The 27,821-nt window shown below is 42.9% G+C and overlaps 3 protein-coding genes and 1 pseudogene across 9 annotated transcripts in view; all 4 read right to left on the bottom strand.

Moving 5' to 3' along the window:
* Window positions 1-25,982, bottom strand: part of LOC117663212 (uncharacterized) — a 31,250-nt gene extending 5,268 nt beyond the window's left edge. The window contains exons 1-3 of one of the 5 annotated variants that reach the window (XM_087884074.1): window positions 9,325-9,438; window positions 9,106-9,160; window positions 5,336-7,590 (exon numbers count right to left, since the gene is read on the bottom strand). In XM_087884074.1, coding sequence (XP_087740200.1) covers window positions 5,833-7,083 — 1,251 coding nt within the window. In that variant the 5' untranslated portion in view covers window positions 7,084-7,590; window positions 9,106-9,160; window positions 9,325-9,438 and the 3' untranslated portion in view covers window positions 5,336-5,832. Of the gene's footprint in view, window positions 1-5,335; window positions 7,591-9,105; window positions 9,161-9,324; window positions 9,439-9,460; window positions 9,483-25,961 lie in introns of those variants that run through there. The other 4 variants (XM_087884075.1, XM_087884076.1, XM_087884077.1 and 1 more) reach the window with 4 other exon arrangements.
* Window positions 1-25,991, bottom strand: part of LOC132708949 (uncharacterized) — an 81,830-nt gene extending 55,839 nt beyond the window's left edge. Inside the window, exon 1 of the mRNA XM_087884040.1 lies at window positions 25,962-25,991. The gene's annotated coding sequence lies outside the window, so the exon portion shown is untranslated. The remainder of the gene's footprint in view (window positions 1-25,961) is intronic.
* LOC148115750 (uncharacterized) overlaps window positions 1-27,821 on the bottom strand; it is a 118,928-nt gene that overhangs the window by 41,712 nt on the left and 49,395 nt on the right. The window contains exon 1 of one of the 2 annotated variants that reach the window (XM_087884083.1): window positions 4,031-4,367. The exons of the other annotated variant lie outside the window; for it this stretch is intronic. The gene's annotated coding sequence lies outside the window, so the exon portion shown is untranslated. Of the gene's footprint in view, window positions 1-4,030; window positions 4,368-27,821 lie in introns of those variants that run through there. 2 annotated transcript variants of the gene reach the window in all.
* Window positions 12,808-16,759, bottom strand: LOC117663178 (uncharacterized; annotated as a pseudogene). The gene is made up of 2 exons (XR_015731711.1): window positions 16,522-16,759; window positions 12,808-15,404 (listed from the first exon to the last, which is right to left on the bottom strand). The product of XR_015731711.1 is annotated as an uncharacterized LOC117663178 (transcript).

The raw sequence follows: 27,821 nt of genomic DNA, 5'->3' as shown, positions 1-27,821 counted from the left end.
CTTGAAACGTTTCCCACAATCTGGGCACTCATATGGTTTTTCTCCTGTGTGAGTCCTCTGGTGTTCAATAAGGGCGGAATTGCGACAGAAACTTTTCCCACAATCTGGGCACTCATACGGTTTTTCTCCTGTGTGAGTCCTCTGGTGTACCACCAGGTCAGAATTGCAAGTAAAACCTTTCCCACAATGTGAACAATACAGTTTTTCTCCTGTGTGCATCGTCTGGTGTTTCACCAGGTGGGATTTGTGATTGAAACTTTTCCCACAATCAAGACACTCATATGGTTTTTCTCCAGTGTGAGTTCTCTGGTGTATCACCAGGTTCGAATTCTGACTGAAACTTTTCCCACAATACAGACACTCATAAGGTTTCTCTCCTGTGTGAGTCCTCTTGTGTGTCACCAGGTCGGAATTCTGACTGAACCTTTTCCCACAATCCGGACACTCATATGGTTTCTCTCCTCTGTGACACCTCTGGTGTAGCACCAGCTTGGAGTTCTCCTTGAAACTTTTCCCACAAACCAGACACTCGTATGGTTTCTCTCCTGTGTGAGTTCTCTGGTGTATCACCAGCTTAGAATTCTGCTGGAAACTTTTCCCACAATCTGGACACTCATATGGTTTTTCTCCTGTGTGAGTCCTCTGGTGTATCACCAGATTGGTTTCCATGCTAAATATTTTGTCACAATGTTGTGGCCTGTCAATGGCCTGTATAGATTGTAGCTGATTCCGACGAGGAGACTGGTGTGGTGCTGCGCCAGCAGCCTGCGCAGCTGGCGCTCGAGTCGGACAGTGAGGAGGCTGGAGAAGATGTGGTGCCAGAGGCAGGGATTCAGCCAGGGCCTTCAGAACCTCCAGAAGCTCCTTTAAGTGAAGAGGATGAAGAGGAGGAGCCTCTTCTCAATGCATGGGCGCGCAGAGCTGCCAAAAGGCAGGAGTGGCTCCTCAGGAGGTCTCTTCAAGAGTAAGGCTTGGGGCTAATTGGCTAAGCCTATTTAGGGAGGAATGCCGCTTGCAGCAAACTGTAGGGAACAACTTTAGTTCAATCTCCTTCGTGTCTGGATTCTCTGCAAAATTGTTTCTGGGCTTTCTGCCAACTCTAGTAAGACTGTGATTACCTTATCTTAGAATTCTGGTAGGCTGTTAAGACCTATTAACAGCCTTTGGTTGATAAAGACTAAGTTATTTGAGTAAAATAAGATTTGTATAGAGTTTGTGTGCGCTGCGTTCTTTGGGGTCCGTAGCTGGGGCAGAACACACAATGGGAGCATCGGTACAGTATCACTTCAGTATGGGTCCTTCCACGAATCACGAGAGACCTTTTCTGAGTAAAGCTTCTGACGCACCCCAAACAAACATTTGTATGGCTTTTCACGCGGTGGCTCGACTTATGCATCAAACACATGTGATCTGGGATCTGTGTTTTTCCCACAATAGGCAGTCTGTGGGGATTTTCCAACACTAATATTCTTGGATTCTTGAGGAGGCCAATAATGTTTCTGTACTCTTACCTGGTGGTTCTTTGATTCAACCTACTCTTTCCTTCCGCAAAGGCTTTCGTTAATGTCTGTCAGTTTTGGCTATCCACGAAACCTTTTTCTTCCCACTGACTTCTTTATTTAGAAATTATCCTCCTTAATTTCTCATGTAATGTTTCCTTGAGCTCCGGGCACTCTTATTTTTTCCCAGCTGAAAGCTTTGCTCTTATAATTCTCTATATCATCTCTCATAAGCTGAAGGAGAAGTTTTTACACTTTCTGGAGAAAGTGGAAGATTTTGACTGATGGCTTCTTTTGCATTTTAATGCTGCTTCTCATTATCTGTTGTCCACAGTGCTCTTTTTGGCATCGTGTTTATCTGTAAGATTAATATTAATCGGTTAGTTTCATTATTCTTTAAAAATGGCTACATGATATGCGAAAGCAGCAGAAATACCCCATATATTACCATGAAAAAACAAACATAAAAATGCGAGTTTAACCTATAACATTTATTACGATTCATTTGGCATGTAGAAGGCTAGCAGATCCAAATATCAACTCAATCTCAAAATTCTCCTTTTGGCTTGAGTTAATCACACATACAGTGCACTCAGAAAGTACTCAAAGTATTCTGATTCCCTTCACTTCTATCCGTTTTGTTATGCTGCAGCCCGATTCTACAGTTGTTAAAATTCATTTTTTCTCATTAATCTATTCCCATAATGACAAAGTAAAAACAGAATTTTAGAAATGTCTGTAAATTTATTAAAAAGAAAAAACTGAAATTTCACATTGGCATTCAGATCCTTCCCTCAGTACTTTGTTGAAGCACCTTTCAACAAGGTGCTTCTACAAAGCCTCAAGGGTTTTTTTGGTATGACATAAGAAGCTTTGCACACCTGGATTGGGGGATTTTCTGCCATTCTTCCTTGCAAGTCCTCTCAAACTCAGTCAGGTTGGATGGTAACCTTAGGTGGACAGCCATTTTCAGGTCCCTCCGGAAATGTTCAATAGGGTTGAAATGAGGGCTCGCTCTAGGCCACTCTAGGACATTCACAGAGTTGTCCCTAAGACACTCCTGTGTTGTCTTGGCTCTGGCTGAGCTCCAGAGATCCTGTGTGGAGATGGGAGAAAATTCCAAAAGAATCATCACTGCAGCCCTCCACCGATCTGGGGTTTATGGCAGAGTGGCTGGGCGGAAGCCTCTCCTCAGTGCAGAACACACGAAAACCCGCTTGGAGTTTGCAAAAAAGCACCTGAAGGATTCTCAGACTGTGAGGAACAAGATTTTCTGGCCTGATGAAACCAAGATTGAACTGTTTAGCCTCAATTCTATGGTAAATGGTCTGGAGAAAACCAGGCACCGCTTATCACCTGCCCAATGTCATCCCAAGAGTGAAGCAAAGTGGTTGCAGAATCACGCTGTGGGGTTTTTTTCAGCAACAGGGATGGAGAGACTGGTCAGGGTTGAGGGAAAGATGAACGGAATAAAGTACAGGGATTTCCTCAATGAAACCCTGTTCCATAGTGCTCAGGACCTTGATAACAATCCTAAGCACACAGCCAAGACAACACAGGAGTGGCTTAGGGACAACTCTGTGAATGTCCTAGAGTGGCCCAGCCAGACCCTGACTTGAACCCTATTAAACGTCTCTGAAGGGATCTGAAAATGGCTGCCCACCGATGGTTGCTATCCAACCGGACTGAGCTTGGGAGGACTTGCAAGCAAGAATTGTAGAAAACACCCCAGTCCAGGTGCGCAAAGCTTATCATCTCAGAGCCAAAAAGACTTGAGGCTCTAATTGCTGCCAAAGAAGCTTCAACAAAGTACTGAGTGACGAGTCTGAATATTTATGTCACTAATTTCAGGTTTTTTTGTTTTTAATAAATTTACAGACATTTCTAAAATTCTGTTTTCACTTTGTCATTATTGATGTAGATGAATGAGAAAAAATGAATTTCAACAAGTGTAAAATCAGGCTGCAACATAACAAAATTGACAGACATGAAAGGGGTCTGAATACTTTCTGAATATGTGTTCCTATTTACACAGAAATACACTCCTAAGAATTTATTTATGGAAACAGTTATGTGTATTTCAGTCTGCAAAATGCCCCAGAAGTGCATTGACTCAAATTTTTTTAATCTAATATTAGAGACATGCGGACATTAATAGATGAAATGGTGTCCAAATCCTGTGCAAGATTGAAAGCATCCCTTTAGTCCATGAAACTCCTCGCTTGCCAGGAAAGCAACATCTCAATAACATCACAAGGAATGAAAGGTGAAGGTGAGGGAGGTGGGTGGTTAAGAAACATGAAAAAATATATCAAGATTTATTTAAATCTCCCAGCAGAAAATCACAGGCAGCAACTTTAGATCATGCAGCAAAAGGATAAAAACATTTGGGAAGAGAAAGAACATGCAGCAGCAGCAGCAGCTGCCAAGTTTCAGCCTCGTTGCTTCCTCTGCTTCATACAAAGTGGAGGAAAGAAAGCAAAGGGCCCAACTTCTCCTCCGGCTTCTCCTCCGACCTTCCCTCCACTCACCTCCCAGGAGCCGCTTCCACCCTCCAAGCAGCACAAGAGGCTCCGCCGACGCCATCCCCTGGGTGAGCCGGAAGAGGAAGAACCTTGTGAACCTCCTTTCGTCCACATCCACTCTACCAATCTAATACTCTATAGTTTCAATTGGTTCTAGCTCGGCGTCTCTTTTTCCGCTGCTGTACTCTATTCTCTGCTTTCTGAGGGATTCTATGTACAGCGCCATCTATCGACGTAGATAATACATTTCGGGCACCAATTGTGCCCTATCCTGAACCGGGATGCATTGCACAAGGGGTTTTTTGTTTTTTTTTAAATTTGATTTATATGCCGCCCTTCTCCGGAGACTCAGGGCGGCTTACAATGCGTTAAGCAATAGCCTTCATTCTTTTGTATATTTTATACAAAATCAGCTTATTGCCCCCACAAACTGGGTCCTCATTTCACCTACCTTAGAAAGGATGGAAGGCTGAGTCAACCTTGAGCCTTGGAGAGATTTGAACCAGCAGAAATTGCAGGCAGCTGTGTTAATGACAGGGTGCACTAAACCACTGTACTATCAAGGCTCTTGATACTCTTGCCTTGGTCACCTTGTTTGAATCCCTGCACTGAACCACTAGAGACATCAACTGAATGCAGCAGTGCACACAGTAATGGAGGCCCCTGGGTTGCCTATGTCTTGCATCTTTGTGGTGCGAGCTACACAGGATTCATTTAAGGTGCAATACAAGCTCATAGAAGCTATTTATTATAGCAATAGCAATCAGACATATATACCACTTATATACCACTACACTGTGCTTTGTACACTCTCAGTTTACAGCATCAGCATATTGTCCCCAACCATCTGGGTCCGCATTTTACCGATCTCAAAATGACGGATGGCTGAGTCAACTTAGAGGCATATCGGGACCGGATTCCATGCTGTGGGCTGTCAGCCTGCAATACTGTATTCCAACCACAGGTTGAAAAGGATGTTAAAATGTATGGTTGAAGTAGAGAATTAACAGAATTAGATCAGATATTAACACGGACAGATGAAAAATTAATAAAGAAAATATATAGCTATTTTTAAGTATGAAGATGGAAGATGAACAAGTAAAAGAGACAATGATAGTATGGGCTAAGAAGGAGCTAGAAACAGGGAAATATATGAAACAATCAGTGATACAAGGAAAACGGGTTAAATTCGTTAAACAAATAGTATGACTATGATCGGTATTAATATATATTGATATAAATGTGATGAATATTATTGTATACATTTTGAATATTACTTCGTAAAATGATTTGTACCCAGACAACACACTGTTCAATTGAAGGTGGAATTTTTATACACTATAAAATAAAATAAACACTTATACAAAAAAGAAAGATGTCAAGTAAAAATACATACATGTTTATATCCCCCTATATTATATGTAGAAAGAACTCAAGGCAACTAATATACCTAATGGAGAAACAAACTCACTTTCTCTGGCCCAGCAATGGCAGTTCCCCTTGGCTCAGTGAAAGGGGCCAAACTAATATAAATATAATATAAATATAAATATAATATAATATGAAACTGGGCCAAACTAAGGAAGCTCAGATCTCCTCTCTCATGTTTAATAATAAGACATGCTTCACTGAAAAGAATCACACAAGAAATTAAATTATCAATTTCTCAGCTGGGCTTTCAGTAAGAGACAAGAAACAAAATTCAAGATTCCTGTAAACAAATCAATTTTTTCCTCATGTGGAATTTCTTCTGTGATAAGGAAGGAGTTTTGTGTGAAACATTTTCCACAAACTGGGCAATTGAATAGTTACTCCCCTATGTGCACCCTTACATGATTTATAAGGCTAGACCTATATCTGAAATCTTTCCCACAATCTGGACACTCATACGGTTTTTCTCCTGTGTGAGTCCTCTTGTGTTTCATCAAATCGGAATTTTGATAGAAACCTTTCCCGCAATCAGGACACTTATACGGTTTCTCTCCTGTGTGAATCCTCTGATGCACCACAAGGTTGGAATTCAGACTGAAACTTTTCTTACAATCCGGACACTCAAATGGCTTTTCTCCTGTGTGAGTCCTCTTGTGTATCACCAAGTCGGAATTTCGATGGAAACCTTTCCCGCAATCAAAACACTGATATGGTTTCTCTCCTGTGTGAATCCTCTGGTGAATCACCAGGTAGTAATTCTCACTGAAACTTTTCCCACAATCTAGACACTCAAATGGTTTTTCTCCAGTGTGAGTCTTCTTATGTTTTACCAGCTTGGAATTTTGATTGAAACATTCCCCACAATCCGGACACTTATATGGTTTCTCTCCTGTGTGAGTCCTCTGGTGTATCACCAACTTGGAATTACGCTTGAAACTTTTCCCACAATCTGGACACTCGTATGGTTTTTCTCCTGTGTGAGTCCTCTGGTGTTCCACAAGGTTAGAATTCCGACTGAAACTTTTCCCACATTCTGGACACTCATATGGTTTTTCTCCTGTGTGTGTCCTCTGGTGTATCACCAGCTTGGAATTACGCTTGAAACTTTCCCCACAATCTGGACACTGATATGGTTTCTCTCCTGTGTGAGTCCTCTGGTGTTCCACAAGGTTGGAATTCCGACTGAAACGTTTCCCACATTCTGGACACTCATATGGTTTTTCTCCTGTGTGAGTCCTCAGGTGTACCATCAGGTCAGAATTGCAACTAAAACCTTTCCCACAATCTGAACAATAGAGTTTCTCTCCTGTGTGCATCGTCTGGTGTTTCACCAGGTGGGATTTGTGATTGAAACTTTTCCCACAATCCAGACACTCATATGGTTTTTCTCCCGTGTGAATCCTCTGGTGTACCAACAGGTTCCAATTCTTACTGAAACTTTTCCCACAATACAGACATTCATATGGTTTCTTTCCCGTGTGAGTCCTCTGATGTTTCACCAGCTTTGAATTCTGACTAAATTTTTCCCCACAATCCAGACACTCATACAGTTTCTCTCCTGTGTGAGTTATCTTGGCTATACTCAGTGTAGGATTCTGATTTAACATTTTGTTAAACATTTTGTTCATAATCTCATCTCATCTGGTTTCTCTGTCTGGAGTATAACCAGGTCAGAATTCCATGTAAAACTTTTCACACAATCTGGACATTCAAAGAGGTTTTCTCCACTGTCAGTCTCCTTGTGCCTCGCCAAATTCGTTTACATGCTAAATCTTTTCTGTTAATTCTATTAATTGGGAGCACTGGTAGAGATGTTCCTCCTGCATTGGCCGTTCCATAAATCTTAGGAATCCTGTTCTGAGTAAAGCTTTTGCCACAATCCAAACATTTGTATGGGTTTTTGGGAATGGATCCTCTTGTGCATCTGTGATCTGCAATTTGTGTTTTTTCCAAAATAGGCAGTGGTTGAGGTTTTTCCAACACTGATATTCTTAGATTCATGAGGGGGCCAAAAATATTTCTGATTCGTTATGTAGTAGTTATATGCCCAGACAGCTCTTCTTGACATCCACTTTGTCTGTAAGATTCCTATTAATGGACTAGTTTCATTATTGTTTAAAAAATGGCTGCAGATCCTGGGGAAACAGCAAAAAAATCCATATATTACTACGAAAAAGGAAAGATATCAAAATGCTAGTTTAACCTATAACTTTCATTAATAATTTCATTATTTCATTATTAGGCACATAGAAGACTAGAAAAATCAGAGTTGAAAAATCCACTCATATTTCAAATCATGAAAGTCTCTTGTTGGCTTGGGTTAACCAGAAATTATTATAATTGCAAACTCTAGCTGACCAAATTATGGAGGTTGAAGCCAAATACCCTGATTCACTGGCCATTATTTTGGGAGATCTAAACAAGGCAAACTTAAGAAAAGAGCTACTAAAATACTTTCAGCATGTCAATTGTCCCACTAGAGGCAAGAATAATTTAGACCACTGCTGCACAACATTAAAAGATGCTTATCGGTCCTTACTATGAGCAGCTGTGCGACACTCTGATCATTGCATGATTCACCTTGTACCAGCTTACAGGCAAAGACTTAAAACCAGTAAACCAACAATTAAATCAGTGAAGACCTGGCTGGAGGAGGCAAAGTTAAAGCTACAGGCCTGCCTTGACTGCACTGATTGGAATGTTCTACAGAGGAATTATTGAGTCTGTCATCTACACCTCTATAACTGCTCTGCAACCCAACAAGACAGACACAGACTTCAGAGGATAATTAGAACTGCAGAAAAAACAATGGCTACCAACCTGCCTTCCATTAATGACCTGTATACTGCATGAGTCAAAAAGAGGGCTGTGAAAATATTTACAGATCCCTCACATCCTGGACATAAACTGTTTCAACTCCAACCCTCAAAACAACGCTATAGAGCACTGCACACCAGAACAACTAGACACAAGAACATTTTTCCCCGAATGCCATCACTCTGCTAAACAAATACTTCCCTCAACACTGTCAAACTATTTACTAAGTCTGCATTACTATTAATCTTCTCATCGTTCCCACCACCCATCTCCTTCCACTTATGACTGTATGACTGTTTTGTTGCTTGTATCCTTACAATTTATATTGATATTGTTTCCGGATTGCTTATTTGTACCCTATGACTATCATTAAGTGTTGTACCTTATGATTCTTGATGAACGTGTCTTTTCTTTTATGTACACTGAGAGCATATGCACCAAGACAAACTCCTTGTGTGTCCAATCACTCTTGGCCAATAAAAAATTCTAATTCTAATTCTGTTGTTATAAAAAATACCTGAAAATACTGAGTTTTATACAGATACACGCATATGCATTCATACAAATCTATAAATGTATGTATATAGATTTTTTTTATTTCACTCCTAAAAATGTTTCAGGAGTGGATTTACTCAACTTGTTTGATCTAATTTTAGAAAGGTGGGGGACACTAACAGATGAGATGGTGCCCAAGTCCTATGCAAGTTTTAAAGCATCCGTTTTGCCCACGAAATTCCTCGCTTGCCAGAAAAGCAACAGATCAATAACATCATAAGGAATTAAGCGTTACGGGAAGCCCGAGGGAGATAAGAAATATGGGGGGGAGGAAATACCTTTTATATGTCCCAAATCTCCCAGCGGTGAAATCACAGGCAGCAACTTTAAATCCTGCAACCCAAGGAATAAAATTTGGAGAGAGAAAGAATATAGAATATGATGCAGCAGCAGCAGCCCAGATGTAGCATTCTTGTCCCTTCGCTGCTTCCAGGCCGAGGAGGAACCAAAGGGCCCGACTTGCTCCCGGCTTCTCCTCCGACCTTCCCTCCACTCACCTGCCAGGAGCCTCTTTCACTCTCCAAGTAGCACAAGAGGCTCCCCCGACGCCATCACGTGGATAAGCCTCTCTTCTCCTCCACTCTAGCAATCTAATACTCTATCATTTCAATTCATTCTAGCTCGGCTTCTCACCCTTTGGTATAATGTCAGTAGTAGCGATGCCGCTGCTGTACTCTGTTCACTGCTTTCTAAGGCGTGAGTGTTGCTTCTTTGTAGAGCGCCATCTAGCGACATAAAGTTAAAAATCACCCTGATACTATCTTTACCCTGAAGCGTTCGCAAGTGGTTCCTTCTGTGCGTTCGACCCCCCACTGTTGTGGAATGATGGGACCAAACAACATTCCTTGGTCAGCCAGAGACAGTTTTATTGCGCGGTTTCAGAACCAGATTTGTATCTGCAATTCTGAACAAGGAAAGAGCCCTGATATAACTGCTTTTATACATATCCAAGACAAAGGATTCTGCTGGCACATCAGTTTTCCATATATGGTTAATATACATCTGTTACATGATAATTGATACTTTTTAATTACCAAATTCCTGCCTTAATTTATAGTACATGAGATAATTGTAGCTAAACGTCCTCCTCTTCTGTAATCACTGATGCATAGATCCATGGCTGGCCTTGGATTAATAAGTAACTTTTTGTTTCAGATGGATGTCTCTGCATCCTTGACAGATATCTTCCTCGGAAGATATATATTATACATGGTCCTTGCATCTTTGACAGATAGGCCCCTTAAAAGATATATGTTGCCAAGAATGGAATTTAGCTGACAGTGTAGTCTCTGAACAAGCACATTTCTTTATAATAATGTGAATAGAGGGTCCTCCAGTGTTCATATCGTTGACATTATACCATTCCCATTATTATATTATTCACATTATTCACTTTACCACTGAGCACAGGAATAGTTTTCGTCCATGACAATCTATGCTAAACCTTTTCTTTCAGGTCTCCCAAGAGTTCACTCACTGTCCCTCTTCCTCCAACTAAACCAAAGGAAAGGTCCAAGGGGGGGTGGGATGACATATACTGTAACAGCCAACGGCTGCTGAAGATTGTTGTAGTCAGTTTTTAGCCTGTGATGTCTGTATGCAGAATTCCTCGAAACCTGCCTTGACAAATGGTTGAAGCTGTAATAGTTCAGCTGTTGAATGGAAGCCTCTAGCCCTAGTCTGTCCTTTGGGGTCTGGTAGGGAGGCCCTCATCCTCACTCCAACTGAGCTAGGAGCTTCTTTTGCAGGAACTAAACCAAGAGAAAGCATAGTTGGGGTGGGGACACAATGCTCCATCAGGCAGGGACAAAGTGCACCTCCCTTGTGGATCAGTGAAGATTATTTCAGCCAGTTGTCTCTTGGGGATGCAGGATAACTGCCCAAAACCAAACCCCTTGAACTGCTTATTTGTACCCTATGATTATCATTAAGTGTTGTACCTTATGATTCTTGATGAACGTATTTTTATTTTATGTACACTGAGAGCGTGTGCACCAAGACAAATTCCTTGTGTGTCCAATCACACTTGGCCAATAAAAAATTCTATTCTATTCTAAACAATATTTGCGACTGAGGGAAGCTTGAAGAGTGATGGTTAACCTTACTTACCTTCACAAGATTACCAGGTGCTGCATCATAAAGGTTGATAAGGGTCTTGTTTGTATCTGCAGCCTTAAACAATTGCCAGCTTCATACTCCATTAATAGAAGAACAAAATACAGGACAAAACCTTGAAGTGGCCACCAACGTTGCTTCCAAACCCATCTAGATAGGAGATATTATTTTTCCCTCTGCATTCTTACTGCCAGGATTACCCTCAGTAAGCAACGTGGTTTAACCCCTACATGGAACTGCTAGGGGAGGCCATCCGTCCTGCCATATCCAATTATGTACAAGTAGTCATCGATTTACTTCATTTAGTGACCATTTGAAGTTACAAGGTTATTGAAAAAAGTGGCATGACCATTTTTCACACTTAAAGGCCACTGCAGTATTGTAACATGATGAAAATTCAGGCTCTGGACAATTGACTAGTCTTTCTGACCGTTGCAGTGTCATGTGATCCACTTTGGCGACTGAGTTGGAGGTCCTCCTGGACTCACAAGTCCTGCTCGGGGTGGGTATAGCTGGGGGAGGGGCTTTCAACAGATTCATCTTGTGTGCCAATTGTGCCCTTTCCTGCACCTGGATGCCTTGTACAGGGGGTCACTCTTCCCTTGGTCACCTCGTTTGAATCTCTACACGGGACCACTAGAAAACTTCAACTGGTCCAGAATGTAGCAGTACACACAGTAATGGAAGCCCCCAGGTATCCCATGTAACATCTTTGTGGTGCAAACCGCACTGGATTCAGTTGGTTTAAGGTGCAATTCAAGGTTATCACCTTTAACAGTATTTATTACAGCAATAGCGATCAGACATCTACTGTATACCACTGCACTGTGTTTTGTATCACTCTCGGTTTACAGTGTCAGCATATTGTCCCCAACAATCTGGGTCCTCATTTTACCAATCTCAGTATGACGGAAGGCTGAGTCAAGCTCGAGGCCTGTCAGGATTGGATTCCAGGCTGTGGGCAGAGTCACCTGGCAATACTGCATTCTAACCAATGAGCCAACAGGCACCTGTCATTACTTTCTCACCTTTATTTTTGCATCTATCTGTTCTTCCAGGTCAGATAGGATGGGCATGTTCCTAGCCCCTTGCCTTAAATGTTGCCATCTGATAGGAGGTAGGAAGAGAGGCTTGTCTGTTGCAGCTCCTGCCCCATGAGACATTCTCCCCCATGATGTTTGGCAAGTCTTTATCATCCTGGTCTTCCATAAAGCAAAGAACTAGCATTTCCCCTAAGCCAGTGATGGCTAACCTTTTTGCCATCGTATGCCAAAAGCAGGGGGAGTGCGGGGTGGTCGCGCACGTGTGTCCCCACACCCATAATTCTATGCGCCCTGCCCCCCCATGCATATGTGCATGACCCCCCCATGGTCCCCCCCACTTTTGGCATGTGATGACCCGGTGGGCCCGGTAGGCTCATTTTTCGCCCTCCCCAGGCTCCAGAGGCTTTCTAGGAGCCTGGGGAGGGTGAAAACAGCCTTCCCCACCACCCCTGGAGGCTGGAAACAGCCCATTTGCCAAATTCCAGTGGGCCCAGAAGGTCCAAAAAATCAGCTGGCCAACATGTGCATGCATGCTGGAACTGAGCTAGGGCAATGCTCGTGTGCCCACCACTATGGCTCCGTGTGCCATCTGTGGCACGCGTGCCATAGGTTCGCCATCACAGCCCTAAGCACTGGGAGAAGAAGAGAGGACTGCACATCAGGTGAATTGAAACCATGTTTTTGCTTTTATGCATTTGGTTTTAAAACAGTCTTAATTATTGATTGGGAGCCAGCCAGAGATTGTTATAACATGGGTGGCTACTTAAATATTTTAAATAAATCAGAGGAAATGAATGAAGGAATGAATGAGTTTATCAAATTTATAGGCTGTTAATCCTGAGGAGGTTTACTTCGCTGATTTAACTCCTTTTATTTAATGTAACTCCTCACAGGGAGAAAGATTACAAGTGTTGAGGAAGAATAGCACAACAAATGAACATAATTAATAATGTCTGGAGGCCTCGTTAACATCTAAATTGAACAAAAGCAAAAATCATGTTTTTGGGATTCCTAGACCATCCGAATGCCATCAACCTTCCTAAATGTGCCCTGTATTTGCAGGGCAACAACATGTTAAACGTGGAACGGTTGCATTTTGCCATTTGAAATATATATGGGGTTGATTAGTTTCTATATTAATATTTTATTACTATAAACCATGTGGAGTCACGACATGGCATAAGATGCTAAGTAAAAATACATAAATACATACTTAATTGGGTTGTTTTAAATTTTGGGCTGAAATTATTTGTTTTTTAAACTGTTTTTAAATTTTATATGCTATGTTTTATCTCGGCTGTACACTGCCCTGAGTCCACAGGAGAAGGGCGGTATAGAAATAAAATAAAATAAATAAATAAATACAAGTTTATATCCCCCTGTATTATATGTAGAAATAGCTCAAGGCATAAAACATACCTAATAGAGATCAAAATTCGCTTTCTCTGGCCCAGCAATAGCAGTTCCCTTTGGCTCCATGAAAGGGAATGACCGCACTGGACCAAACTAAGGAAGCTCAGATCTCCTCCCACATGTTTAATAATAAGGCATGCTTAACTAAAAAGAATCAGGCAAGAAATTAAATTATCAATTTCTAAGATGGGCTTTCAGTAAGAGACAAGAAAAGAAATTCAAGATTCCTCTAAACAAATCAATTTTTTCCTGATGTAGAATTTCTTCTGCCATAAGGGAGGAATTTTGTGCAAAACGCTGTCCACAATCTGGGCATTTGAATGGTTACTCCCCTATGTGTAACCTTACATGATTTATAAGGCTAGACCTACAACTGAAATCTTTCCCACAATCCGGACACTCGTAAGGTTTTTCTCCTGTGTGAGTCCTCTTGTGTTTCACCAAGTCAGAATTTCGATGGAAATCTTTCCCGCAATCAGAACATTTATATGGTTTCTCTCCTGTGTGAGTGATCTGGTGTTCCACCAGCTGGGAATTCCGACAGAAACTTTTCCCACAGTCCGGACACTCATATGGTTTCTCTCCTGTGTGAATCCTCTGGTGTTCCACCAACTGGGAATTCCGACAGAAACTTTTCCCACAATCCAGGCACTCATACGGTTTTTCTCCTGTGTGAATCCTCTGGTGTGTCACTAAGTTGGAATTCTGACTGAATCTTTTCCCACAATAGGTACACTCAAATGGTTTGTCTCCTGTGTGAGATCTCTGGTGTAACATCAGATGAGAATTTTGACTGAACCTTTTCCCACAATCTGGACACTCATATGGTTTTTCTCCTGTGTGAGTCCTCTGGTGTTTCACTAAGTTGGAAGTTTGATGGAAATCCTTCCCGCAATCAGGACATCTATACGGTTTCTCTCCTGTATGAGTCCTTTGGTGTATCACCAGGTTTGAATTCTGACTGAAACTTTTCCCACAATAGAGACATTCATAAGGTTTCTCCCCTGTGTGAGTCCTCTTGTGTGTCACTAGGTCGGAATTCCGACTGAACCTTTTCCTACAATCTGGACAGTCATATGGTTTCTCTCCTGTGTGAGTCCTCTGGTGTTTCACGAAGTCGGAATTTTGATGAAAATCTTTTCCATAATTAGGACATTTATGTGGTTTCTCTCTTGTGTGAGTCATCTAGTGTTCCACCAGCTGGAAATTCCTACAGAAACTTCTCCCACAATCCAAACACTCATATGGTTTTTCTCCTGTGTGACTTCTCTGCTGTTTCAATAGGTAAGACTTATTAATGTAACTTTTCTCACGATACACTCATATGGTTTCTCCCCAGGGTGAGTCCTCTTGTGTATCTGGTAATCTTGTGCCAGATTGATGTGCATGCTAAATCTTTTGTCACAATGGGAGCACTGGTAGAGTTTCTCTTCGGTATGGCTCCTTTCACGAATCACGAGACCTGTTCTGAGTAAAGCTTCTGATGCACCCCAAACATTTGTATGGCTTATTACGGGATGGTTCAAATTATGCATCAAACACATGTGATCGGGAATCTGTGTTTTCCCACAATAGGCAGTCGGTGGGGATTTTCCAACAGTACTATTCTTGGATTCTTGAGGAGGTCAGCACTATTTCTGATCTCTTACTTGATGGTTCTTTGATTCAAGCTACTCTTTCCTTCCACAAAGACTTTCATTAATGTCTGCAAGTTTTGGCTATCCACAGAACCTTTTTCTTTCCTCTGACTTCCAGGTGTTCTTTATTTAGAAATTATTCTCTTTGACTTCTCATGTAAAGTTTCCTTGAATTCCAGATACTCTTTTTTTCCAACTGAAAGCTTTGTTCTTATAATTCTCTCCATTGTCTCCCCATCAGCTAAGAAGGAGAAACATTTTTAAACTTTGTGGAGGAAGTGGAAGATTTTGATTGATGGTTTGTTTTACATTTTAAAACTCTTTCTCATTCTCTGTTGTCCAGAGTGCTCTTTTTGGCATTCTCTTTGTCTGTAAGATTAATATTAATGAGTTAGTTTCATTATTGTTTAAAAATGGCTACATGATATGTGAAAGCAGCAGAAATACCCCATATGTTATCATGAGAAAACAAACTTCAAAATTCTAGTTTGATCTCTAACATTATGATTAGTTTGGCATCTAGAAGGTTAGCAGATCCAAATATCAACTCAATCACAAAATTCTCCTTTTGGCTTGAGTAAATCACACACACAGTGCATTCAGAAAGTATTCAACGTATTCAGAGAAGGAAGCTGACGTCACAGCAGAGTGGATCGGGGAAACGGAGCTCATCATACCCATCCGATTTCGCCCTGTCTAGAGACCTTAAAGGGCCAAAGTCAACCCCAGGGGGGTTGACGAAGATCCCATAGATCATGAGAAGTGCAATCTCTTGTTAGATCCAGGAAAAACCCCTTAAAACTGGCAGGAGAATAGACGGCCATTAAGGCTGAACTGAAGCTATGACAGCTTGGAAAGGGAAAGGAAGGGCAAAATCAAGGAGCAGTGTGGCTGTGCTGGGTGAGACAGTTAGTGTGAATGGGTTTTAATTGTTTTTAATGGTTTAACTTTTAATGTTTTATATATGGTTTTTAAATGCATTGTAAGTCGCCTTGAGCCTTCGGAGAAAGGCGGCATACAAGTTGAACAAATAAATAAGTTGAACAAATAAAAAATTTTTAGAACCCACCTCTGATGACCATCACCCCATCATGTGACCAGGGCTGCTAGCCATACGAAGAGGGCCAGGAGACCCCCGGACTCCAGAGACCCTTATGGGGGTTAGCGCCACCCAAGATTTAAAAGCATCCCTTTTGCCCAGGAGACTCCTCGCTTCAAAGGAAAACAACATGTCAATAAAATCACAAGGAATGAAGTGAAAAAATATATGAAGATTTTTTTAAAATCTGCCAGCAGAAAATCACAGGCAGCAACTTTAAACCCTGCAGCAAAAGGATAAAAACATTTGGGGAGAGAAAGAATATAGAATATGATGCAGCAGCAGCCCAGATGTTTCATTCCTGTCCCTTCACTGCTTCCAGGCCGTGGAGGAACCCAAAGGGCCCGACTTCCTCCCGGCTTCTCCTCCGACCTTCCCTCCACTCACCTGCCAGGAGCCTCTTCCACCCTCCAAGCGGCACAGGAAGCTCCGCCGACGCCATTATCCGCCACTGGGTTAGGCGGAAGAGGAAGTCCCTCTGATCTCCTTTCCTCCACGTCCACTCTAGCAAACTAATACTCTATCGTTTCAATTCGTTCAAGCTCGGCCTCTCTCCCTCCGGTATAATGTCAATAGTAGCGATGCCGCTGCTGTACTCTTACTCTCTGCTTACTGGGGGCGAGTGTTGCTTCTTTGTAGAGCGCCATCTAGCGACATAAGGTTGAAAATCACCCTCGTTCTATCTTTACCCAGAAGCGTTTGCAAGAGGCTTTCGTGGGTTCCGTGGTTCCTTCTGTGCCATCCATCATAATCATAAGTTTTATTTGTCAAGCATATATAACCTAACAGGTAAAAGTATACACAATTTGAATACACGAAGAGAATAAGAGTAAAAAGGAATATTAGGACAGGGATGGTAAGCACGCTGATGCACTTATGCACGCCCCTTACAGACATCTTAGAAATGGGGTGAGGTCAACAGTAGACAGCTTAAGGTTAAAGTTTTGGGGGCTTGGGGAAGAAACTATTTATTTATTAGTTCAATTTATATGCTGCCCTTCTCCAGAGACTCAGAGCGACTTACAATGCATTATAGCAATAGCCTTCATACTTTTTGTATATACCTGCTTATTAGGGCTTTTGACCCCTCCTAAGCAGTGTTCTTTTTATACAAAGTCAGCTTATTACCCTCACAATCCGGGTCCTCAATTTACCTACCTCGGAAGGATGGAAGGCTGAGTCAACCTTGAGCCTGGTGGGATTTGAACTCGCAATAATTGCAGGCAGCTGGAAGCTAAGTGCTATTTAACAGCACTTTAGTCCGCTGCACCACCAAGGCTCTTACAACTACAAAGTCAGGTAGTGCATTCCAGGCATTGACCACTCTGTTACTGAAGTCATATTTTCTGCAATCGAGTTTGGAGCAGTTTACCTTGAGTTTGTATCTATTATTTGTGTGTGTATTGTTGTGGTTGAAGTAGTCATTGACAGGAAGAAATTGTGGCAGATAATTTTATGTACTATGCTTAGGTCACACTGAAGTCGGCGTAGTTCTAAATTGTCTAAGCCCAAAATTTGGAGTCTGGTGGCATAAGGTATTTTATTGCGGTTAGAGGAATGGAGGACTCTTCTCATAAAATATCTCTGGACTCTCTCGATTTATTTATTTATTTATTGTATTGTGTCCTATTCGACTCCCACTGAGCACAGGAATAGCTTTTGTCCATGACAATTTATCCTAGCCAGTTTTTAGCCTGAGATGTGTGTGTGCAGGAGAACTCCTTGAAATCTGCCTTGGCAAATGGTTGGAGCTGTTATAGTTAAGCTGTTGAGTGGAAGCCTCTAGCCCTAATCTGTCCTTTGGGGTCTGGTAGGGAGGCCCTCATCCTCACTGCAACTGAGCCAGGAGCTTCTTTTGCAGGAACTAAACCAAGGGAAAGCATCCCTGGGGTGAACACAATGCGCCATCAGGCAGGAACAAGGGGCACCTCCCTTCTGGATCACTGGAGAGAATCCGACCCAGTTCTCTCTATTGAGGGTGCGGGATACCTCCCCAAAACTATATTTGCAACTGAGGAAAGCTTGAAGAGTGAAGCTTGACCCTACTTATCTTCACAAGATTAGGCAGATGCTGCATCACAAAAGTTGATAAAGGTCTTGTTTGTATGTTCAGCCTTAAATGATTGCCAGCTTCATATCCCTTTAATAGAAGAATGAAATAGGGGACAAAGCCATATCCAATTATGTACGGTGCCTTCCACCGTGCCTGTAAAACCTTCTTTTTTCAGCAAGCCGGGCTGGCTTAACTTTTTTCTTAATTTTTTAAATGTTTTAAATGGGTTTGTTATTGTTCTTAAATTACGGGGCCAAATTTATATATATTCTTTTAATACTATTTTAATGTTTGTAATTTATGTTTTTATTCGGCTGTACACCGCCCTGAGTCCTCAGGGAGAAGGGCAGTATATAAATTGGAAAATAAATAAATAAATAAATAAATAAAATGTACAAGTTGTCCTTGATTTACTTCATTTAGTGACCATTTGAAGTTACAAGGTTATTGAAAAAAGTGACATGACCATTTTTCACACTTAAAGGCCAGTAGAGCATTGTCACATGGTAAACATTCAGAGTCTGGACAATTATCTTTTTGACAGTTGCAGCATTCTGGGGTCATGTGATCACCTGTGGCAACTGAGCTGGTTGCACAACCTGGGGTTCCTTTTGGACTCCTGCTTGGGGAGGGCATGGCTGGGGGAAGGGCTTTCAACAGATTCATCTCATGCGCCAATTATTGTGCCCTTTCCTGCACTTGGATGCCTTACACAGGTGGTCACTCTTGCTGTTGGTCACCTCCTGTTTGAATTCCTGCTAGAAACTTCAACTGGTCCAGAACGCAGCAGGCGCACACAGTAATGGAGGCCCCTAGGTTGCCTATGTAAGATCTTTGTGGTGCGAACTACACAGGTTTTTTTTAAAGTGGAATTCAAGCTCATCATCTTTAAAGCTATTTATTATAGCAAAAGTGATCAGACATATATACCAGTGGTGGGTTGCTCCCGGTTTCGCCGAGCCGGTAGCGGTGATGATGTGACATTACCAAACCAGTTCTCTGTGACTGGGAGCTGGGCCCTCCCGCCCACCCCCGCTTTATTCCTACCTTTATTTCTTGGTTTTTAGCCCAGCTGATAGGCACGATAGAGTGGATTGCCGCACCTCAGCTGTCCAGAAACCTAATGCGCTTGCATGGAGTGCAAGTTTGGCACGCGTGCAAGTGAAGCAAGCCTGCGCACAGCAATCACGCGCAAGGCACATGCACGAAGAGAACCGGTAGTAACACCGGTTGGAACCCACCACTGATATATACCACTTATATACCACTACACTGTGCTTTGTACACTATCAGTTTACTGTCAGCATATTTTCCCCAACAATCTGGATCCTCATTTTACCGATCTCAGAATGACAGAAGGATGAGTCAACCTAGAGGACTGTCAGGATTAGATTCTAGGCTGTGGGCAGAGTCAGTTGGCAATGCCGCATTCTAACCACTGAGCCAACAGGGCACCGGTCATTATTTTCCCACCTTTATCTTTGCATCTATGTGTTCTTCAAGGTCAGATAGGACAGGCACACTCAGGGCCTCTTGCCTTAAATATTGCCATATGATAGGGGCTAGGAAGTGTGTCTTGTCTGTTGCAGCTCCTGCCCTATGAGACATTCTTCCCCCTGACGTTTGGCAGGTCTCTATCCTCCTGGTCTTCTATAAAGCAAAGAACAACTAGCTTTTCCCCTCAGCACTGGGAAAAGAAGAGAGAACTGCAAATCAGAAGGTGAATTGAAACCAGTTGAAATTTTTGTTTTTATCCATTTGGTTTTAATATACTTTTAAAATTAATTATTGATTGGGAACCAGCCAGAAATTGTTATAACATGGGTGGCTGCTTAAATATTTTAAATATATCATAGGAAGAAGAAATGAATGAATCCATTAAGGCTATCCCTCTGCAAGTTGCTTGAGGTAAATGAAGGTCTATACATTTGTTTATCAAATTTATAGTCTGCTAATCCTGAGGTGGTTTACTTCTCCAATTTAACTCCTTTTATTTAATGTAACTCCTCACAGGGAGAAAGATTACCAGTTTTGAGGAAGAATTGCAGAAGAAATGAACATAATTAATAATTTCTGGAGGCCTTGTTAACTTCTCAATTGAACAAAAGAAAGAATCATATTTTTGGGATTCCTAGACCATCGGAATGCCTAGACGTGCCCTGTATTTGCAGGGTAAGTACATGTTAAATGTGGAATATTTGCATTTTGCCATATGGGGTTGATTAATTTCTGTATTAAGGTTTTATTGCTGTAAACCATGTGGAGTCATCATACGTTCAGCTGCCATATACATGATAAGTAAAAATACATACATGCAAGTTTATATCCCCCTGTATTATATGCAGAAATAACTCGAGGCATGAAACGTACCTAATAGAGATCAAAACTCACTTTCTCTGGCCCAGAAGTTCCCCTTGACTCCGTGGAAGGTTATGATTGCACTGGGCCAAATTAAGGAAGCTCAGATCTCATACCTCATGTTTAATAAGACATGCTTGACTAAGAAGAATCCCTATAAAAAATTAAGTTATCAATTTCTTAGCTGGGCTTTCAGTAAGAGACAGGAAACAAAATTCAAGATTTCTCTAAAGAGATCCATTTTTTCCTGATGTAGAATTTCTTCTGTCATAAGGGAGGAATTTTGTGCAAAACATTGTTCGCAATCTGGGCATTTGAATGGTTACTCTCCTATGTGTACCCTTACATGATTTACAAGGCTAGACCTACAACTGAAATCTTTCCCACAATCCGGACACTCGTATGGTTTTTCTCCTGTGTGAGGCCACTTGTGTATTACCAGGGTGGAACTGTGCCTGAACCTTTTCCCACAAACCAGTCACTGAAATGATTTTTCTCCTGTATGACTCCTCCTGTGTTTCACCAAGTCAGAATTTCGATGAAAACCTTTCCCGCAATCAGGACACTTATATGGTTTTTCTCCTGTGTGAATCGTCTGGTGCACCACAAGTTCAGAATTCCAATTGAAACTTTTCCCACAATCTCCACACATATGCGGTTTCTCTCCTATGTGATTCCTCTGGTGTATCACCAGATAATAATTCTCACTGAAACTTTTCCCACAATCCTGATACTCATATGGTTTCTCTCCTGTGTGAGTCATCTGGTGTTCCAGCAGCTGGGAATTCCGACAGAAACTTCTCCCACAATCCGGATGCTCATATGGTTTTTCTCCTGTGTGAGTCCTCTGGTGTGTCACTAGGTTGGAATTCTGACTGAATGTTTTCCCACAATCCAGACACACATATGGTTTCTCCCCAGTGTGTATTACCAGATTGGTATGCATGCTAAATATTTTGTCACAATGGGAGCACTGTTAGAGTTTCTCTTTGGTATGGGTCCTTTTACGAATCATGAGAGACCTGTTCTGAATAAAGCTTCTGACACACTCCAAACATTTGTATGGTTTTCATGGGGTGGTTCGGCTTATGCATCAATCCGATGTGATCTGCAATCTGTTTTTTTCCCAATATAGGCAATTGGTGGGGATTTTCCAATACCAATATTCTTGGATTCTTGAGGAGGCCAGCAATGTTTCTGATCTCTTAGTTGGTGGTTCTTTGATTCAAGCTACTCTTTCCTTCTACAAAGGCTTTCATTAATTCCTGCCAGTTTTGCCTATCCATGTAACCTTTCTATTTCCACTGACTTCTAGGTGTTCTTTACTGAGATATTATCTTCCTTTACTTCTCTTGTAATGTTTCTTTGGGTTCCAAACCCAAAGAAGAATCCACTGAGCCGAGGTGGCGCAGTGGTTAGAGTGCAGTACTGCAGCTACTTCAGCTGACTGCTAGTTCAGCAGATCAGCGGATCAAATCTCACCGACTCAAGGTTGACTCAGCCTTCCATCCTTCCGAGGTGGGTAAAATGAGGACCCAGATTGTTGAGGGCAATATGCTATTTAGTATACTGTCTTTGGTGTAAGCTGCCCAGAGTCCTCGGAGAGTGGGCGGCATAGAAATATGAATAATAAAAATAAAAAGAATAATAAAAAAACACTCTTATTTTTTTGCAGCTGAAAGCTTTGCTCTCATATTTCTCTCCACTGTCTCTCATTAGCTGAGGAAGGACAAGTATATTTACACTTCCTGAAGGAAGTGGAAGATTTTGATTGAGGGTTTGTTTTACATTTTAAAGTGGTTTCTCATTCTCTGTTGTCCAGAGTGCTCTTCTTGGCATCCTCTTGGTCTATAAGATTAGTGGATTGATGGATTCATTTTATTATACAGTACTTTGTTCATTACATAGTTGAATGTGCTGACAAAAAAAATCACACAACAATTATCAATGGAAATCAAATTTATCAATCCATGGAGGTCTGGATGTGGAGTTACACTCAAAATTAAAGTGGAAAAAACACTACAGGTTGATCCAACTTTGATGTAATGTCCTTAAAACAAGTCAAAATGAGGCTCAGTAGTGTGTGTGGCCTCCACGTGCCTGTATGACCTCCCTACAACGCCTGGGCATGCTCCTGATGAGGTGGCGGATGGTCTCCTGAGGGATCTCCTCCCACACCTGGACTAAAGCATCCCCCAACTCCTGGACAGTCTGTGGTGCAACGTGGCGTTGGTGGATGGAGCGAGACATGATGTCCCAGATGTGCTCAATTGGATTCAGGTCTGGGGAACGGGTGGGCCAGTCCATAGCATCAATGCCTTCGTCTTGCAGAAACTGCTGACGCACTCCAGCCACATGAGGTCTAGCATTGTCGTGCATTAGGAGGAACCCAGGACCAACCGCACCAGCATATGGTCTCACAAGGGGTCTGAGGATCTCATCTCGGTACCTAATGGCAGTCAGGCTACCTCTGGCAAGCACATGGAGGGCTGTGCGGCCCCCCAAAGAAAGGCCACCCCACACCATTACTGACCCACTGCCAAACCGGTCATGCTGGAGGATGTTGCAGGCAGCAGAACGTTCTCCACGGCATCTCCAGACCCTGTCACGTCTGTCGCATGTGCTCAGTGTGAACCTGCTTTCATCTGTGAAGAGCACAGGGCGCAGTGGTGAAGTTGCCAATCTTGGTGTTGTCTGGCAAATGCCAAACGTCCTGCACGGTGTTGGGCTGGAAGCACAACCCCCACCTGTGGACGTCGGGCCTTCATACCACCCTCATGGAGTCTGTTTCTGACCATTTGAGCAGACACATACACATTTGTGGCCCACTGGAGGTCATTTTGCAGGGCTCTGGCAGTGCTCCTCCTGTCCCTCCTTGCACAAAGGCGGAGGTAGAGGTCCTGATGCTGGGTTGTTGCCCTCCTACGGCCTCCTCCATGTCTCCTGATGTACTGGCCTGTCTCCTGGTAGCACCTCCATGCTCTGGACACTACGCTGACAGACACAGCAAACCTTCTTGCCACAGCTCGCATTGATGTGCCATGCTGGATGAGCTGCACTACCTGAGCCACTTGTGTGGGTTGTAGACTCAGTCTCATGTTACCACTAGAGTGACAGCACCACCAGCATTCAAAAGTGACCAAACCATCAGCCAGAAAGCATAGGAACTGAGAAGTAGTCTGTGGTTACCATTTGCAGAACTACTCCTTTATTGGGGAAGTCTTGCTAACTGCCTATGCTTTCCACCTGTTGTCTATTCCATTTGCACAACAGCATGTGAAATTGTCAATCAGTGTTGCTACCTAAGTGGACAGTTTGATTTCACAGAAGTGTGATTGACTTGGAGTTACATTGTGTTGTTTTAAGTGTTCCCTTTATTTTTTTGAGCAGTGTACTTTGTTCATTACATAGTTGAATGTGCTGACAACAAAATCACGCAACAATTATCAATGGAAATCAAATTTATCAACCCATGGAGGTCTGGATTTGGAGTAACACTCAAAATTAAAGTGGAAAAAAACACTACAGGCTGTTCCAACTTTGATGTAATGTCCTTAAAACAAGTCAAAATGAGGCTCAGTAGTGTGTGTGTCCTCCACGTGCCTGTATGATCTCCCTACAACGCCTGGGCATGCTCCTGATGAGGTGGCGGATGGTCTCCTGAGGGATCTCCTCCCACACCTGGACTAAAGCATCCCCCAACTCCTGGACAGTCTGTGGTGCAACGTGGCGTTGGTGGATGGAGCGAGACATGATGTCCCAGATGTGCTCAATTGGATTCAGGTCTGGGGAACGGGTGGGCCAGTCCATAGCATCAATGCCTTCGTCTTGCAGGAACTGCTGACACACTCCAGCCACATGAGGTCTAGCATTGTCGTGCATTAGGAGGAACCCAGGACCAACCGCACCAGCATATGGTCTCACAAGGGGTCTGAGGATCTCATCTCGGTACCTAATGGCAGTCAGGCTACCTCTGGCAAGCACATGGAGGGCTGTGCGGCCCCCCAAAGAAATGCCACCCCACACCATTACTGACCCACTGCCAAACCAGTCATGCTGGAGGATGTTGCAGGCAGCAGAACATTCTCCACGGCGTCTCCAGATCCTGTCACGTCTGTCATATGTACTCAGTGTGAACCTCCTTACATCTGTGAAGAGCACATGGCGCCAGTGGCGAAGTTGCCAATCTTGGTGTTCTCTGGCAAATGCCAAACGTCCTGCACGGTGTTGGGCTGGAAGCACAACCCCCACCTGTGGACGTCGGGCCCTCATACCACCCTCACGGAGTCTGTTTCTGACCGTTTGAGCAGACACATACACATTTGTGGCCCACTGGAGGTCATTTTGCAGGGCTCTGGCAGTGCTCCTCCTGTCCCTCCTTGCACAAAGGCGGAGGTAGTGGTCCTGATGCTGGGTTGTTGCCCTCCTACGGCCTCCTCCACGTCTCCTGATGTACTGGCCTGTCTCCTGGTAGCGCCTCCATGCTCTGGACACTACGCTGACAGACACAGCAAACCGTCTTGCCACAGCTCGCATTGATGTGCCATCCTGGATGAGCTGCACTACCTGAGCCACTTGTGTAGGTTGTAGACTCAGTCTCATGCTACCACTAGAGTGACAGCACTGCCAGCATTCAAAAGTGACCAAACCATCAGCCAGAAAGCATAGGAACTGAGAAGTGGTCTGTGGTCACCACCTGCAGAACCACTCCTTTATTGGGGATGTCTTGCTAACTGCCTATGCTTTCCACCTGTTGTCTATTCCATTTGCACAACAGCATGTGAAATTGTCAATCAGTGTTGCTACCTAAGTGGACAGTTTGATTTCACAGAAGCGTGATTGACTTGCAGTTACATTGTGTTGTTTAAGTGTTCCCTTTATTTTTTTGAGCAGTGTAGTTTAAAAAATGGCTGCAGAACCTGGGAAAAAAGCATTCATATTAATGAGTTAGTTTCATTATTGCTTAAAAATGACTGCATGATATGTGAACGAAGCAGAAATACCCCATATGTTATCATGAAAAAAACAAACATCAAAATTCTAGTTTGATCTCTAACATTATGCTTAGTTTGGCATCTTGGTATTGTTTGACAATGGAAGTCCATTGATCTGGATATATAGTGGGAAAACATGTCAATAAAATCAGAAGGAATGAAGTGATTCGTAGAAGGTGAGGGAGGTGGGTGGCTCAGAAATACTTAAAAATATATCAAGATTTCTTTATATCGCCCAGCATAAAATCACAGGCAGCAGTTTTAAATCCTTCAGCAAAAGTATAAAAACATTTGGGGAGAGAAAGAAAATGCAGCAGCAGCCTAGATGTTTCATTCTTGTCCCTTCGCTGCTTCCAGGCCGTGGAGGAACCCAAAGGGCCCGACTTGCTCCCGGCTTCAGCTCCGACCTTCCCTCCACTCACCTCCCAGGAGCCTCTTCCACCCTCCAAGCGGCACAGGAAGCTCCGCCAACGCCATTATCCGCCACTGGGTGAGCCAGAAGAGGAAGTCCCTCTGATCTCCTTTCCTCCACGTCCACTCTAGCAATCAAATACTCTATCGTTTCAATTCGTTCACCCTCGACTTCTCTCCCTCCGGTATAATCTCAATAGTAGCGAAGCCGCTGCTGTACTCTATTCACTTCTTTCTAAGGCGCGAATATTACTTCTTTGTAGAGCGCCATCTAGCGACATAAGGTTGAAAATCACCCTCGTTGTATCTTTACCCAGAAGCGTTTGCAAGAGGCTTTCATGGATTCCTGGTTCCTTCTCTGCACTCAAGTTTTATTTGACTCCCACCGAGCACAGGAATAGCTTTCGTCCATGACAGTCTATGCTAAACCTTTTCTTTCAGGTCTCCCAAGAGTTCACTCACTGGCCCTTTTCCTCCAACTAAACCAAAGGAAAGGGTCCAAGGGCGGGGGCGGAATGATGTGTAAAAGCCAACCTGAAAGTGAACCTCCCTTGGGGGCTGCTGAAGATTGTTCCACCCAGTTTTTAGCCTGGGGTGGTGGAGCTGCAGGATAATTCCTCAAAACCTGCCTTGGCAAATGGTTGAAGCTGTAATAGTTCAGCTGTTGAATGGAAGCCTCTAGCCCTAGTCTGTCCTTTGGGGTCTGGTAGGGATGCCCTCATCCTCACTGCAACTGAACCAGCTTCTTTTGCAGGAACTAAACCAAGGGAAAGCATCCCTGGGGTGAACACAATGCGCCATCAGGCAGGAACAAGGGGCACCTCCCTTCTGGATCACTGGAGAGAATCCGACCCAGTTCTTTCTCTTGAGGGTGCAGGATAACTCCCCAAAACTACATTTGCAACTGAGGAAAGCTTGAAGAGTGAAGCTTGATCCTACTTACCTTCACAAGATTAGGCATCATAAAATACTGCATCATAAAAGTTGATAAAGGTCTTGTTTGTATGCTCATCTTTAAACGATTGCTAGTTTCATATCCCTTTAATAGATTGAAATAGGGGACAAAACCTTGAAGTGCCCACCCACATTACTTCCAAACCCATCTAGATAGGAGTTATTATTTTTCCCTTTGCATTCTTGCAGCTGGAACTGCCGGGATTACCCTCAGTAAACAACCTGGTTTAACACCTACGTGAAACTGTTAGGGGAGGCCATCCATCCTGGGATATCCAATTATGTACAAGTTGTCCTTGATTTACTTCACTTAGTGACCATTTGAAGTTACAAGGTTATTGAAAAAATGGAATGTCCAGTTTTCACACTTAATGGCTACTGTAGCATTGTAACATACTCTGGGCAATTGACTAGTCTTTGTGACCGTTGCAGTGTTCTGGGATCATGTGATCCCCTTAGGTGACTGAGCTGGAGGTCCTCCTGGACTCACAAGTCCTGCTTGGGGAGGGTATGGTTGGGGGAGGGGCTTTCAACAGATTCATCTTGTGTGCCAATTGTGCACTTTCCTAGACCGGGATACTTGCATAGAGGGTCACTCTTGCCTTGGTCACCTCCTGTTTGAATCCCTGCACTCAACCACTAGAAATGTCAACTGGTCCAGAATGTAGCAGCACAAACAGTAATGTCGGCCCTAGGTGGGCCATGTAACATCTTTGTGGTGCAAACTGCACTGGATTCAGTTCTTTAAGGTGGAATTCAGGTTTATCACCTTTAAGAGTATTTATTACAGCAATAGCGATCGGACATATACTGTATACCACCGCACTGTGTTTTGTATCACTCTCAGTTTACAGCATATTGTAAACTAGGTTTCAGCATATTGTCCCCAACAATCTGGGTCCTCATTTTACCGATCT

Source organism: Pantherophis guttatus, chromosome 2 (genome assembly GCF_059756535.1).
Source record: "Pantherophis guttatus breed Tessera chromosome 2, ASM5975653v1, whole genome shotgun sequence".
Lineage (NCBI taxonomy): Eukaryota > Metazoa > Chordata > Lepidosauria > Squamata > Colubridae > Pantherophis > Pantherophis guttatus.
Note: the sequence above shows the minus strand (reverse complement) of the source record. Positions and strands in the feature narration are given on the sequence as shown.